Source organism: Notolepis coatsorum (assembly GCF_963971535.1).
Source record: "Notolepis coatsorum genome assembly, chromosome: 16".
Taxonomy (NCBI): Eukaryota; Metazoa; Chordata; class Actinopteri; order Aulopiformes; family Paralepididae; genus Notolepis; species Notolepis coatsorum.
The window spans coordinates 45,170,064-45,184,387 of record NC_140180.1 but is presented as its reverse complement, the minus strand read 5'-3'; the positions used below and the strand labels follow the sequence as shown (position 1 = coordinate 45,184,387).

General features: G+C 44.9%; 1 protein-coding gene across 1 annotated transcript in view; it reads left to right on the top strand.

The window, feature by feature from the left end:
- diaph2 (diaphanous-related formin 2) overlaps positions 1-14,324 on the top strand; it is an 874,190-nt gene that overhangs the window by 297,101 nt on the left and 562,765 nt on the right. The window contains exons 12-13 of the mRNA XM_084332019.1: positions 10,059-10,169; positions 12,511-12,623. Of these exons, the coding sequence (XP_084188145.1) occupies positions 10,059-10,169; positions 12,511-12,623 (224 nt within the window). The remainder of the gene's footprint in view (positions 1-10,058; positions 10,170-12,510; positions 12,624-14,324) is intronic.

Below are 14,324 nucleotides of genomic sequence, written 5' to 3'. Positions count from 1 at the left end.
TAAGAATCTCCATTCTGTTCTCCTCACGCTGCCTCATCCTGGTTAGAAGACCTGCCTTCCCGCTGTTATTTCTTACTGTAGTTGATGGAACATGGAAGAGCCCTGACTCTAACCTCATCCAGTGGCTCAGGAGGTAGAGAGGCGTGATACCATACTGGTAATCGGAAGGTTCCCGGTTCGATTCTGGCTCCTCCCAACAGCGTGTCAAAGTGTTCTTGCGAAAGACACTTGACCCCCTAAAGGCTCCCGACGAGCAGGTTGGCACCTCACATGGTGTGTGCATGTTTGAGTGAATGGGTGAATGTGAGGCATAAGTTGTAAAGCACTTTGGATAAAAGCGCTGTATAAATGCAGTTCATTTATATTAATGAAACATCCCAGCCACCTACACCCCGCTGCCCCAAGCGTCCACGTCAGTCAGGGGGCGGGATCTTTTCCTCTGTCTTCTCTCTTGCATCCCTTCCCAGGAGTAGATGGTAAATGGTGCATTTATATAGGATATTTGGATATATTTGGATATTTATCCAAAGCACTTTACAATTTGTTCCTCACATTTGACCCATTCACTCACTCATTCACACCAACCTGCCAACCTGCTCATCGGGAGCAGTTAGGGGTTAAGCGTCTTGCTCAAGGACACTTCGACCTGCTGCCCGGGAAGAGCTGGATTCAAACCGGGAACCTCCATATTACCAGACGACTGCTCTACCACCGAGCCACTGTCGCCCCATCCAGCCCCATAAGCATCCAGGCACCCTCACATTGACATCAGTGTTGGGGGCTAGTACATGGTATCTGGGGGGCGCCCCTTCCCTGCTCATGGCCTCAGAGGATGACTCCTGAGGCTCCAGAGAGCGACCGCGTCCTCGTTCCCGCCCGTAGGTGACGAATACACTCTCCTGCATCCACACCAACTGTAATCCTAGCACCTACACTGGCATTCCACCCTCTACCTATATTGGATTACCTCTCTTGGATTCCTAATAAATACGCTTAACCGCGTCCCCATGTCTTGTGTCTTGGAGTAAGCCTGGACTCATAATAGAATGTCATGTGTTGCTCGTTTTTGTTTTGTTTTGAATTTGTTTAAATTTGCACTTTAGTTTAGGTTGTATGCGCCGACCATCAAATGTACTTTATTTAATTGGATAGGGGGCAGGTATTGCTCCTTTTCGCTTATGGGTGTATTTGATTATAATAACTAAATGAATTATAGGAATTTGTAATGTACTGTAATACACTACCATGTGCGAAACAAAATAAAATGAAATAAAATGTCCATCTCCAAAACACGATGCAGATGGTGCCGTCTGTCGCCGGGTGAGTGGAGTTTGGCGAAAGACGTTGCGCCTACACAAAACTTTTTTACATTTTATTTAATGAAGTCTAATGCGAGCAAAATATGTCAAATTAATATCAACACCAAATAAAACGGGAATACAAAATGGTAATAACATTGGAAGTGGATGAAGATTTTTTATTTTAATACCTCTGCTTCCATCCACCACCTGCTCATATTATGTGTAAACAAGAGGGGAGCCTAGAGATTTTAAAATTAAATTACTCTTGTAGGCTTTCCCCCCGAATAACAGGATTTAAAAGCCACGTGCCTCTGGGTGTTGGTACCAGACAATGGCAATGGCTCTCCTCCAGAATCGCAGATCTCGCCCATTCACATGCAATCCAGGCTAAGCATAGGCACAGCTTGAACTGGTTCAATGTTTTGATAGAATAAGCCGTTTGCATGCATTTTTGTATATGACCAGTATGTAGGGCTGCTCGATATTGGCTTTTTTACCGATACCGATAAAGGTTATAGAAATGTAAACAAATTATTATTATTTTTTTTTAACCGATATTTTCCGATATCACATTGTAATGCCAATATCGGCCGATAATATCGGACATCCCTACCAGTATGTCTATATATACTGTATATAGCATGAGGAAACTGAACATTTTCCCCATGTAACTCACACGGACAGAAAAGGCCAAAAATAAATGACCAAGGTACATCGGTATCTATCTACACATGGCTATATCCCACTCCCAGCCATCATAGTTTGGTTTCCCATAGTCGGCATACAAGCTTACCCCAGCATTTGTCAACGGGATATGGGATTTAAGCAACATCAGCAAACTCATAGAATCTCCTGAACATTACATCTCATTTAACAGAGATGCCGATATGTTCATTTTGCATATTAAATATGTGCATTTCCTTAACATTATATCCTTAACCTGAAGTCTAGCCCTGGCTTTTCCCCACCATGAGTGCCTCCACAAACAAAATAGGATACTTGTGTCAATATTGGCATTCCGATCACTATTCGATCTCACTATTCACTATTACACACACGCACGCACGCACGCACGCACGCGCGCACACACACACTTGCTTGCTTGTGGTTGACCATTGAAGTCCGGTGATGACGACCACTTCTAACGATGAGTCCTTTGATGGCTGTATGGTCCTATCCTGGATCCACACGTCCTGTTGCAGGTAGGTGTTGTGGTAGTGGTAACAGGAGCTGCAGTGTGTATTCCTCCTGAGTCTCCTCTCCTGTCTCCTGGCCGTCCTTTCCTCCTGCATCATACGGGTCCCATCCGCCTGTAACTGTTCCGCAACAGTAAGTGACTTCCGGGGTAGGCCTGATTGGCCCCGACAGGCACGTGACGCGGCAAACTCAGGACGCGCAACGAGGCTGCTGAGAGCTGTCGCGCGGAAATAGGCTGTCTATTGCCATTCTCTAACACAAACTCTAACCTTAACCAGCTCCTTAACAGCGCCTACACTTAACCGTTCTAACCTTAACCAACTCCGAAACAATGCCTAACCTTAACCTTAACCATGCCTAACCTTAACCATAGAAAGAATATAGCCATTCTCTAAGACAAACTCTAACCTTAACCAGCTCCTTAACAGCGCCTAAACTTAACCGTTCTAACCTTAACCAACTCCGAAAAAATGCCTAACCTTAACCTTAACCTTAACCATGCCTAACCTTAACCGGCGAAAGAATACATGTTAAAAAAAAAATCACGTTAAAAAAAAAAGATTTGATGGGATTCGAACTCGTCAACAACGGACCGCAGGATCGCAGGACCGTTGCTCTGCCAGGTGAGCTGAAGCGCCGAATGAAAGTCATGGCGTATTTGGACGGTTACGTAATTCCGCAAGTTCTGCCGCTCGGCTCCGCGGAGCGTGCCGCGCGGCAGAGAAAGTTGCGCGTCACGTGCCTGTCGGGGCCAATCAGGCCTACCCCGGAAGTAACTTACTGTTGCGGATAAGCTATAAGCGTCCCATCCAGCCACCGCCGCCCCAGGTGTCACGGTCAGCAGCAGCATCCTCCAGCCTGTTGCCTGCTGAACCAGAGCACACAGGCAGTAGGTGCTGAATGGAGAGCTCCTCTAAAAGCCTGTTGCCTGCTGAACCAGAGCACACAGGCAGTAGGTGCTGAATGGAGAGCTCCTCTAAAAGCCTGTTGCCTGCTGAACCAGAGCACACAGGCAGTAGGTGCTGAATGGAGAGCTCCTCTAAAAGCCTGTTGCCTGCTGAACCAGAGCACACAGGCAGTAGGTGCTGAATGGAGAGCTCCTCTAAAAGCCTGTTGCCTGCTGAACCAGAGCACACAGTCAGTAGGTGCTGAATGGAGAGCTCCTCTAAAAGCATGCTGCCTGCTGAACCAGAGCACACAGGCAGTAGGTGCTGAATGGAGAGCTCCTCTAAAAGCCTGCTGCCTGCTGAACCAGAGCACACAGGCAGTAGGTGCTGAATGGAGAGCTCCTCTAAAAGCCTGCTGCCTGCTGAACCAGAGCACACAGGCAGTAGGTGCTGAATGGAGAGCTCCTCTAAAAGCCTGCTGCCTGCTGAACCAGAGCACACAGGCAGTAGGTGCTGAATGGAGAGCTCCTCTAAAAGCCTGCTGCCTGCTGAACCAGAGCACACAGGCAGTAGGTGCTGAATGGAGAGCTCCTCTAAAAGCCTGCTGCCTGCTGAACCAGAGCACACAGGCAGTAGGTGCTGAATGGAGAGCTCCTCTAAAAGCCTGCTGCCTGCTGAACCAGAGCAGCAGACAGTAGGTGCTGAATGGAGAGCTCCTCTAAAAGCCTGCTGCCTGCTGAACCAGAGCACACAGGCAGTAGGTGCTGAATGGAGAGCTCCTCTAAAAGCCTGCTGCCTGCTGAACCAGAGCACACAGTCAGTAGGTGCTGAATGGAGAGCTCCTCTAAAAGCCTGTTGCCTGCTGAACCAGAGCACACAGGCAGTAGGTGCTGAATGGAGAGCTCCTCTAAAAGCCTGCTGCCTGCTGAACCAGAGCACACAGGCAGTAGGTGCTGAATGGAGAGCTCCTCTAAAAGCCTGCTGCCTGCTGAACCAGAGCACACAGGCAGTAGGTGCTGAATGGAGAGCTCCTCTAAAAGCCTGTTGCCTGCTGAACCAGAGCACACAGTCAGTAGGTGCTGAATGGAGAGCTCCTCTAAAAGCCTGCTGCCTGCTGAACCAGAGCACACAGGCAGTAGGTGCTGAATGGAGAGCTCCTCTAAAAGCCTGCTGCCTGCTGAACCAGAGCACACAGGCAGTAGGTGCTGAATGGAGAGCTCCTCTAAAAGCCTGCTGCCTGCTGAACCAGAGCAGCAGACAGTAGGCTACAGACTACTGCCTTTGGGCACATCATCACATTTTACCTCCTGCGTTTTCAACACTATTATACACAATGAATGTCTTACTTACCTAGTGCATGAGCAGAAGAAGGTGCTTGTTTTTATCGATGTCCACCAGGCCTATTTAATGTTACAGGGACAGTTTTGCAGTCGTACAGTATCACCATTGATGCAGTAGGGCTAGATAATCTCTCTTGAGATCCACTGTAGTTCTGACAGCTTCTAATCCGCCTCAAAAACGGAAATATTTTTACTCCGATGTTGCTGGAGGCCATGTCAGTGACTGCAGAGGTTTGGTTTAGTTAGCGCCACCGCAGTGTTGGCCATTGATTTCTCTGTGTCTTTATTCAGTCTTTCAGGGGCACTTTCTTATCTGGGCCCCAATCTGGCATTTTGGCAAAGAAGCTGAGAATACCACCATTAATTTCAAAACAATAAACATACAAACAAGAACAACACATACCACAAAACAGAAAGTTAAAATAAAAAAGGGGGCAGGGGTACATTCAAATCTTACTCACACATACAGTCCCTAAACCAAGTGTACATCAATCTTATCAATTTAAATTTACACAAAGTATGGCCTCATGAGTCTCGATTCCCGCCATCTCTCCCACTTCTCCTCAACCCTTTCCCTCTGTAGTCTCGATGCATACGTCAACCTTTCCATCACATAGATCTCACGGATCACCTCCATCCATTCTCCCTTCGTCAGCACCGCCTGACTCATCCACTTCCCAAGGTGCATGCTGTGGCAGCTGCCTGTCATGTCAGTCGGCCAGCTATCACTGATTTAGCTGAGGTCACAGCATGGTAAACCAGACCTACCCAACATATACAGTAATTAATTACCTGTCTACTCTTGTATTGTATTTGTTATCATAAGTTACACATAGCATTACACTTGTCATTTTTAGATTCCGTGTTGTAAAAACAAACACAGTACATACACTTTTTGACTACGGCAACTAGCGAGTTCAGTGCGTCTGCGGCCACACTTGCACAATATCTTAACCAATCGGAACAAGGACTCTGATAATGGCACTGTGTGTCTAATAATTTTATATAAAAAAACTAAAACTAAAAAAACAGTCAACATCCAAAGCTGATTGGTGCGGCATCACTTTGAGGACCAAAGTGAATCATGCAATATTTATTTGGCCTTTGCTAGGCTAGGAAGCTCTGCCACTGAACCCAAGAAAAGCATGTGATTTCTGCGTTTTTGAGATGAATGACTAGAGGATAGACTCCTTCTTGCCTACTATATACCTGGTTATGAGAAGTGATTTGTCGGCAGGTGGCAGTTTTCCTCCGTCATTCTGTCTGGAGAGGCCGACTGACTCCTTTGAACGGTGACACTTTGGGGCCGACAGATTTATGAGGAATGCAAGCCGGTGCAAAGCATAATGGTAGATTACCATTATTTCCATCGATCATATTTTGGCAAAAACCTTCCTATCGGACACGACAGGAACCACTAAGTAACACGCAAGGCCATGTTGGGTACCTCTGTAAATACATGTGCCGTACCTTCAACAAACAAGATCAGTGCAGATTTTCCCCAAATAAATAAACATATTGGAATGATTTGATCATTTTCTTTATTAAAGTAAATATTGTATGCATCATAGACTATAATAGTCTCATAATGAACTGTTGTTTCTAATAACACATGGGAAACAGTGATCTGGGATTACTTTGACCTTTGCATACTAATGTCTTTCTGGAGTTTTTCTGAGAACACAATAGTTTCTCGGGGGAACACAATAGTTTCTCGGGGGAACACAATAGTTTCTCGGGGGAACACAATAGTTTCTCTCGGGGGAACACAATAGTTTCTCTGGGGAACACAATCGTTTCTCTGGGGAACACAATAGTTTATCTGGGGAACACAATAGTTTCTCGGGGGGACACAATAGTTTCTCTGGGGAACACAATAGTTTCTCTGGGGGACACAATCGTCGGGGGAACACAATTGTTTCTCTGGGGAACACAATAGTTTCTGTGGGGAACACAATAGTTTCTCTGCGGAACACAATCGTTTCTCTGGGGAACACAATAGTTTCTCGGGGGGAACATCAACATATTTTTTCACCTACTTTTTTCTCCCCATTTACGATTTATCAGAATATATAGGCCTACAATAAATGTAAATATAATAACTGGCCAGATAACATTAAATCGTACACAGTCTCACACAACAACTACTGACACACCTGTTGATGGGTCTCAAAGGAGCCGGTGGAAAGGGGCAACTTTAGAAGCAACACACCTGTCTTTGGGTTTTTGCTAGTTTTCTATCCGTCAGTCTCACTCTAAATATATATATATATATATATATAACAAAAACTAAAAAAACTAAACACTGATGAATTACTAATTTTCTAATTTTGTGGTTTGCAAAGTTATGAGGAAGTGAACACAGAGTGAGGGGGGAGTAAGCCGTGATTCCTTTTGACTGGGGGGCCGTTGTTTTCCTCATTAAAAAAATTGCTACTAATGAAATGAAGCGCTGCTAATTGTGAAGTAAATTAAAATACCTTGCTGATGCAGAGAATTCAAAGAAATTAATAGACTTTCCCCCCCCTTCTCCACACCCTGTGATGGGCTGCAGAGGCAGACGCTGCTAATGTGATTACAATGTGTTTTGCCGTGTTGTTCAGGCTTTGCTCCGCCGCGGCAGCGAGAGAGAAGCCACCGCCTCGACTTTAAAACCGTCCCAGCGGTGCCGCTTTTACTTATGCTGTTTTGGAAACCTCATATCGCAGCGCCGCAAGCCCTCTCAACCCGACAAACATTACAGCAGCTAACGCCTCGACACAATAATACAGGCGCACGCGAGGCCGACACAACGCTCCTTCAACTAAATCCCACTTCATCACATCAGACGTGACAGAGGTGTGCGTGTGAGTGGATGTGAGTGGTGATCTGTTCCAAAGGGCCTCCGCATTCATGTGAGCCCTGTGAAGATGTGGTGGGCTCTGTATTCTGTGCTCAGCCTCAGGTGGAGAGAACACAGAGCTTCAGTGCACAGATCTGACTCAAAGGCTCTCAAGGTCTTTCTGGAGTATAGTCTGGTGCTGTTGCCTGGCGCTGTTGGCACACGGTGTGTCACACACGCCACCAGTGTTTACAAATACACGCTTGCTCTGCACAATTGATGACATATACATATACATATACATATACATGATCCGTGTCCAACACATACCTGCGTATATCACCGACAACATGCTTTCTCCTTTACCTGGCCAACATAAAGCAGTTTGATGTCTTGCTGTTACACCGCTGGTGCTAAAACATACACAAAACTAAAACAAAGCAACACTGTTCACTCCAGATGGCCATTATTCCTGATTCACCTGCAGGCTACATCTCATTAGCCTTCTCTCAGGGCACGGTTTGCAGGCGAGCACCTGCATATGCAAGTGTGGATGTTAGTCTCCGTGCATATGTGCACTTGCATGTGATGTCTGTTCTTGTGAGCCACCAAAGACAAATAGCTTGGCAGAATACTATATATATATATATATATATATATATATATATATATATATATATATATATATATATATATATATATATATATATATAGACAGACAGACAGACAGACAGACAGACAGACAGACAGACAGACAGACAGACAGACAGACAGACAGACAGACAGACAGACAGACAGACAGACAGACAGACAGACAGACAGACAGATATACAGACAGACAGACAGACAGACAGACAGACAGACAGACAGACAGACAGACAGACAGACAGACAGACAGACAGACAGACAGACAGATAGATAGATAGATATATAGATAGATAAATAGATCAATATACAGACAGACATACAGACAGACAGACAGACAGACAGACAGACATACAGACATACAGACAGACAGACAGACAGACAGACAGACAGACAGACAGACAGACAGACAGACAGATAGATAGATAGATAGATAGATAGATAGATAGATAGATAGATAGATAGATAGATAGATAGATAGATAGATAGATAAATAGATCAATATACAGACAGACAGACAGACAGACATACATACAGACAGACAGACAGACAGACATACAGATAGATAGATATATACATATATATCGATAGATAGATAGATAGATAGATAGATAGATAGATAGATAGACAGACATACAGACAGACAGACAGACAGACATACAGACAGACAGACAGACAGACAGACAGACAGACAGACAGACAGACAGACAGACAGACAGACAGACAGACAGACAGACAGACAGACAGACAGACAGACAGATAGATAGATAGATAGATAGATAGATAGATAGATAGATAGATAGATAGATAGATAGATAGATAGATAGATAGATAGATAGATAGATAAATAGATCAATATACAGACAGACAGACAGACAGACATACATACAGACAGACAGACAGACAGACATACAGATAGATAGATATATACATATATATCGATAGATAGATAGATAGATAGATAGATAGATAGACAGACATACAGACAGACAGACAGACATACAGACAGACAGACAGACAGACAGACAGACAGACAGACAGACAGACAGACAGACAGACAGACAGACAGACAGACAGAGACATACAGATAGATAGATAGATAGATAGATAGATAGATAGATAAGTAGATAGATAGATACAATATATTATAGGGTTTCCAAAGACAACTGTTGACATGTTGATCATGGGAAGCCTTCAGCACATTATTGATCGTCTGCTGGAGATAGACTCTGTCTTACCCCGGCCCTGCTCCCCTGAGCCGCCTTACAGGCCCTTAACGCCCATCAGCTACATCCCCCCATCCTCCACCCTCCACCCCTTTTGCTCACCTCTTCCCTTATTCAATAAATCAATTAATAATGTACATCTGGTCACTGGTCTCCCCAGACCTCCACTCCACAACCTCGCTCTCTCTTCTCTCGTCTTTTTTTTTTTTTTTTTTTTTTCCTTTATTTCCCTTGTGTTCTATGATAGTATATATATTTTTTAGAGTCTGGATAAAAAGTCAAGAAATGAATGTCTCCTCTCTCCTCCCCTCTCCTCTCCTCTCCCTCCCTATGTACTTTTCATCAAAACTACACTGAGACCAAACATGATACATGATCAAATATATCCCATTTCATATTTACTCAGGTCAAGCTGTTCTTTCTAACGTGTGTGTGTGTGTGTGTGTGTGTGTGGTGTGTGTGTGTGTGTGTGTGTGGTGTGTGTGTGTGTGTGTGGTGTGTGTGTGTGTGTGTGTGTGTGTGTGTGTGTGTGTGTTGTGTGTGTGTGTGTGTGTGTGTGTGTGTGTGTGTGGTGTGTGTGTGTGTGTGTGTGTGTGTGTGTGTGGTGTGTGTGTGGTGGTGTGTGTGTGTGTGTCCCACAGGTGGCCTGCATGCAGCTGATCAATGCTCTGGTCACCTCTCCTGATGACCTGGACTTCAGGATACATCTCCGTAACGAGTTCCTACGATGTGGACTCAAGAAGATTCTACCGGTAAGCAATGACAAAACCTAAAACATAATTCATATTTATATGTGTATTAATGCATGCACCTGATTATTACCCTGACTGTTGATGAGTATGAGAATAATTCAAGTTAGGTGTTTACATGGTGAAACATAATGCTTGATTAGCCTAATATTCCCTTTTTTTCATCACGTAATCTTGTCTTCTCCAGTTCCAGTTCAGTAGGCCTATACATAAAATAAAAGATAAAGGATTGCAGTGTGAGCCATCAATATAAATGTGAAAATCCAACTGTATCAATCTAGTAAAATGCCCAAATAAATTTATATCAATTAGTGTTTATTCCTGTAATTACTTTGCAAATGTGATGCTCAAATAACTAAGGGTTTTAATTGGCTGTATTTAATCTATTACACTTGTAACAGAAATACATAGGTAAATTAATGGAATCAAATTGAAAATGACCATGGTCAGAATGTGCAATTCTACCATGCATTGGATCTTTGCCTAAATGATCAGAATCAATGTTTTCGTCATTTTGAGTCATTATTGGATTGAGTTGCAGCATAGCCCTGCTTGGTGCCTGGGAAGCCTGTGTCTGTTCCCTTCTGGCTGAGTGGTAGTTCCACTTCAGGTTTACACTAGCTTTAGTCAGTATTAAAGGGGCACGCCGACATTATGGGAAATGTGTTTAAGTGTCTTCTCCAGAGTCAGTACATCAGATACCAATTTCCTCTCTTCGTATTCAGTAGAAAGCTATCCAGCTGCAAGCTAGCCTGGCTTTGCACAAATTAATGGAAGCGGATCCGGACCATTAGCCTAGCTTAAAACTCAGAGATAGGTGTTTTTGACCAACAGCAAGGCTAGTGGTGAGTATCCGCTTCCATTAATTTGTGCTAATCCAGGCTAGCTTGCAGCTGGATAGCTTTCTGCTGAACGCACAGAGAGGACATTTGTATCTACTGTACTGACTCTGGTGCTAAGCTAGGCTAGCTTGTAACCGGATAATTTTCTACTGCACACACAGAGAGGAAAATGGTATCTATCTTCTTCTGGAGAAGACGCTAAGCATAATGTTGGCGTGTTCCTTTAACATGAATGACTCAACATACGGAAGGTGTTCTGGGTGAATGACTCATTAATACAAGAAGGGAAAAGGGAAGGCCAGGTCACTCGGCTCGCTCCCACGTCTGACGGCCATGTTATTCCACAGCGCTACCTCACCGGCAGGCAGCGCGCCGCTGATCACCGCTCCGCCTGGCATCATTATCAATCAGCCGACACACATCCTCGCATGAGGCAAAACGCAAACAAGCACCCACTCATCACTCAAGACCTAATTTGCAACCGAGCGAGGCTGAGCGCGGCACTGTCGTCGGCTCTTAATAAGTCATCCGACTGCTCCCCTTGATTATCTCTGTCATTACTTTAATTATCTTCATTTCTGCCCCTGATACGACGGAGTTGTCTGTGTTCAGCCATTTATGAACGTGTTCCGAGGCCTTTTAATACGGGCACTTAAGAGCCGACGCCCCGGATTCTTCTAATTACACATTTACACTCAGGAGCAAAGTGTGGCTGATGGCCGACCGATGAGAAGTGAACTGCAGACGAGACGGCATTTGTTTTTGCTGCCGTAGTCCTCGACAGAGGCTTGTGACCACCTCCACCCCCCCCACCCCACCTATTCGCTGGTATTGTGGGCCATTCCCCTCTCTCCGTACCGCTGTTGTTTGACAGAAGGCGAGACCAAACGGCGCTGCCGGGGTGATTGATAGCTACAGAAATTGGGTTACTTTTTGTCCCCATCGCCGTCTGTGAACTCGGCTGCTGGTGATTCATAGAGGACATGGTGTAGAGAGAAACACCTCCACGGCCCCCGGTGGTAAAGAACGGCTCCATCCTGGGACACCGAGACTCGGAGAGGGTCCAGGATTCAGGACACCTCGGGTCCCAGTTTTCTATATACAGCTGTGAGAGCGATGCTCTGCTGCTCTCCACTTATGCTATATATATGAATAGAATCAGCTGAAACCAATGAACTACACACGGACATGGCCGATTCAGTTACACAAGTAGAGTATTGACCGGTAGTCTTTGAAATACCTCTCTTCAGTGTCGAGACAATTCATCATGGTCGACAATGCACCTAAAGTGTCTTCATTTACAGGGAGCAATTCAATGGAAAAATGAGCTATTGTGTGTGTGTGTGTGTGTGTGTGTGTGTGTGTGTGTGTGTGTGTGTGTGTGTGTGTGTGTGTGTGTGTGTGGTGTGTGTGTGTGTGTGTGTGTGTGTGTGTGTGTGTGTGTGTGTGTGTGTGTGTGTGTGTGCGTGCGTGCGTGCGTGCGTGCGTGTGTGACACTGTAGGAGCTGAAAGAGACGGAGGAGCTGGACATTCAGCTGAAGGTGTTCAATGAGAACAAGGAGGAGGACGCCATTGAACTGTCCCATCGCCTAGATGACATCCGAGCTGAGATGGAATATCCTTTTTTTCTCTGCATCTCGTCAGTGTAGAGGTGTGGTTGGTGGATGTACAGTATGGTGGATGTATGTTGGATGCTGCCGTGGGGAGGGGATATTGGGGGCTCTGGGTTTTGGGGATTGTTAAAGGGGCACATCACCAGAAAAAAACATGCTGATTTATTTTGCACATAATCTCACAAACATCCAAAAACTCTAAACAGTTTTGCACACATCCGTTTAGTTTGATGGTTATTGAGAGTAAATTAGTTTGAATATGGTCACCGGTGATATCTCGGGAAAGTGAATCCTTGCGTTGAGTTAATTACAGCTCCATGAAAGGATGTAGATGAAAAAAGAGCGATACCTCGTCTTATATGGACTGCTACCATATAATTCCATCAAGCTGTAATTAACACAACACAATGATTCAATGTCCCTGATGACATCAGTGGTGGCCATATTTAAACGAATTTACTCTCAATAACCGTCAAACTAAACGAATGTGTGCGAAACCGATTAGGGTTTTTGGATGTGTGTGAGATTATGTGCAAAATGAATCAGCGTCAAGTGCCCCTCAGCAGTAACAGTTAGAACACCTTTTCCATAAATCGAGGTGTGCTGCACTGCACAGTTTCAATGGTCTTAATTTTCATCTTCCCTGGAGATATCATCATACAGTACTTTGCTCTTTTGATGGGGAGGGTGGGGGTGTGTTCTCTCCCCTCCAATGCTCTCTCTCTCTCACAAGGTCCCCGCGCGTCTCCCACAGCATCGACTGCAGGAGCTACTGTAGTAGTTAACAAAGTCAGCCGTCCTTCGAGTTTGAGCGATGTGTTTGTGCTTTTTAATAATTCAGCAGTCTTCAGGCTAACGTCGGCGGCTCAGACACGGCCGCGCGTCCGCATCGTTATACAGATGTTCATCCCTTCAACCTTTTTCCTGTTTTCCCCAAATCCCACAGTAAAAAAAATTTAAATAAGGAAAAAACAGCCACTGAGGGCCACCGTGAGTGACATATCCTGTTGGAGAGAGATAGAGTTAGAGAGAAAAAACAAGCCTCCTGGTTTAATGATGTGCTTGAGCGGGTTCATAAATGAGAGGGGCCCAATGTTTGTTTCCAAGGACAATGCAGTAATGATCTGTGGGTTCTGAGCACCATGCAAATGCCCTCGCTCCCTCAAGTGCCCTGCTGCTTGCTCATAGCTTTCACACACACACACACACACACACACACCACACACACACACACACACACACACACACACACACACACACACACACACACACACACACACACACACACACACATATACACACACATGCGCGCCCATACAGAGAGAGAGACACACACGATTGCATGCATACGAGACATCACATCACGTAGGTAGCTCTGAGTCCATGGGCCTCAGATATGTGGCTCGCCTCTCCTCTCCATGGATATTAAAAGGGAGAGAGAAAGAGAGAGGGAGATAAAGAGAGAGCGATATAGAGAGATATAGAGAAAGATATAGAGAGATATATATAGAGAGAGATAGAAAGAGATATAGAGAGATAGAGAAAGAGAGAGATATAGAGATAGAGAGAGAGATAGATAGAGAGATAGAGAGAGATATATATATATATAGAGATAGAGAGAGAGAGAGCAATAGAGAGAGAGAGAGAGAGAGAGAGAGAGAGAGAGAGAGAGAGAGAGAGAGAGAGAGAGAGAGAGAGAGAGC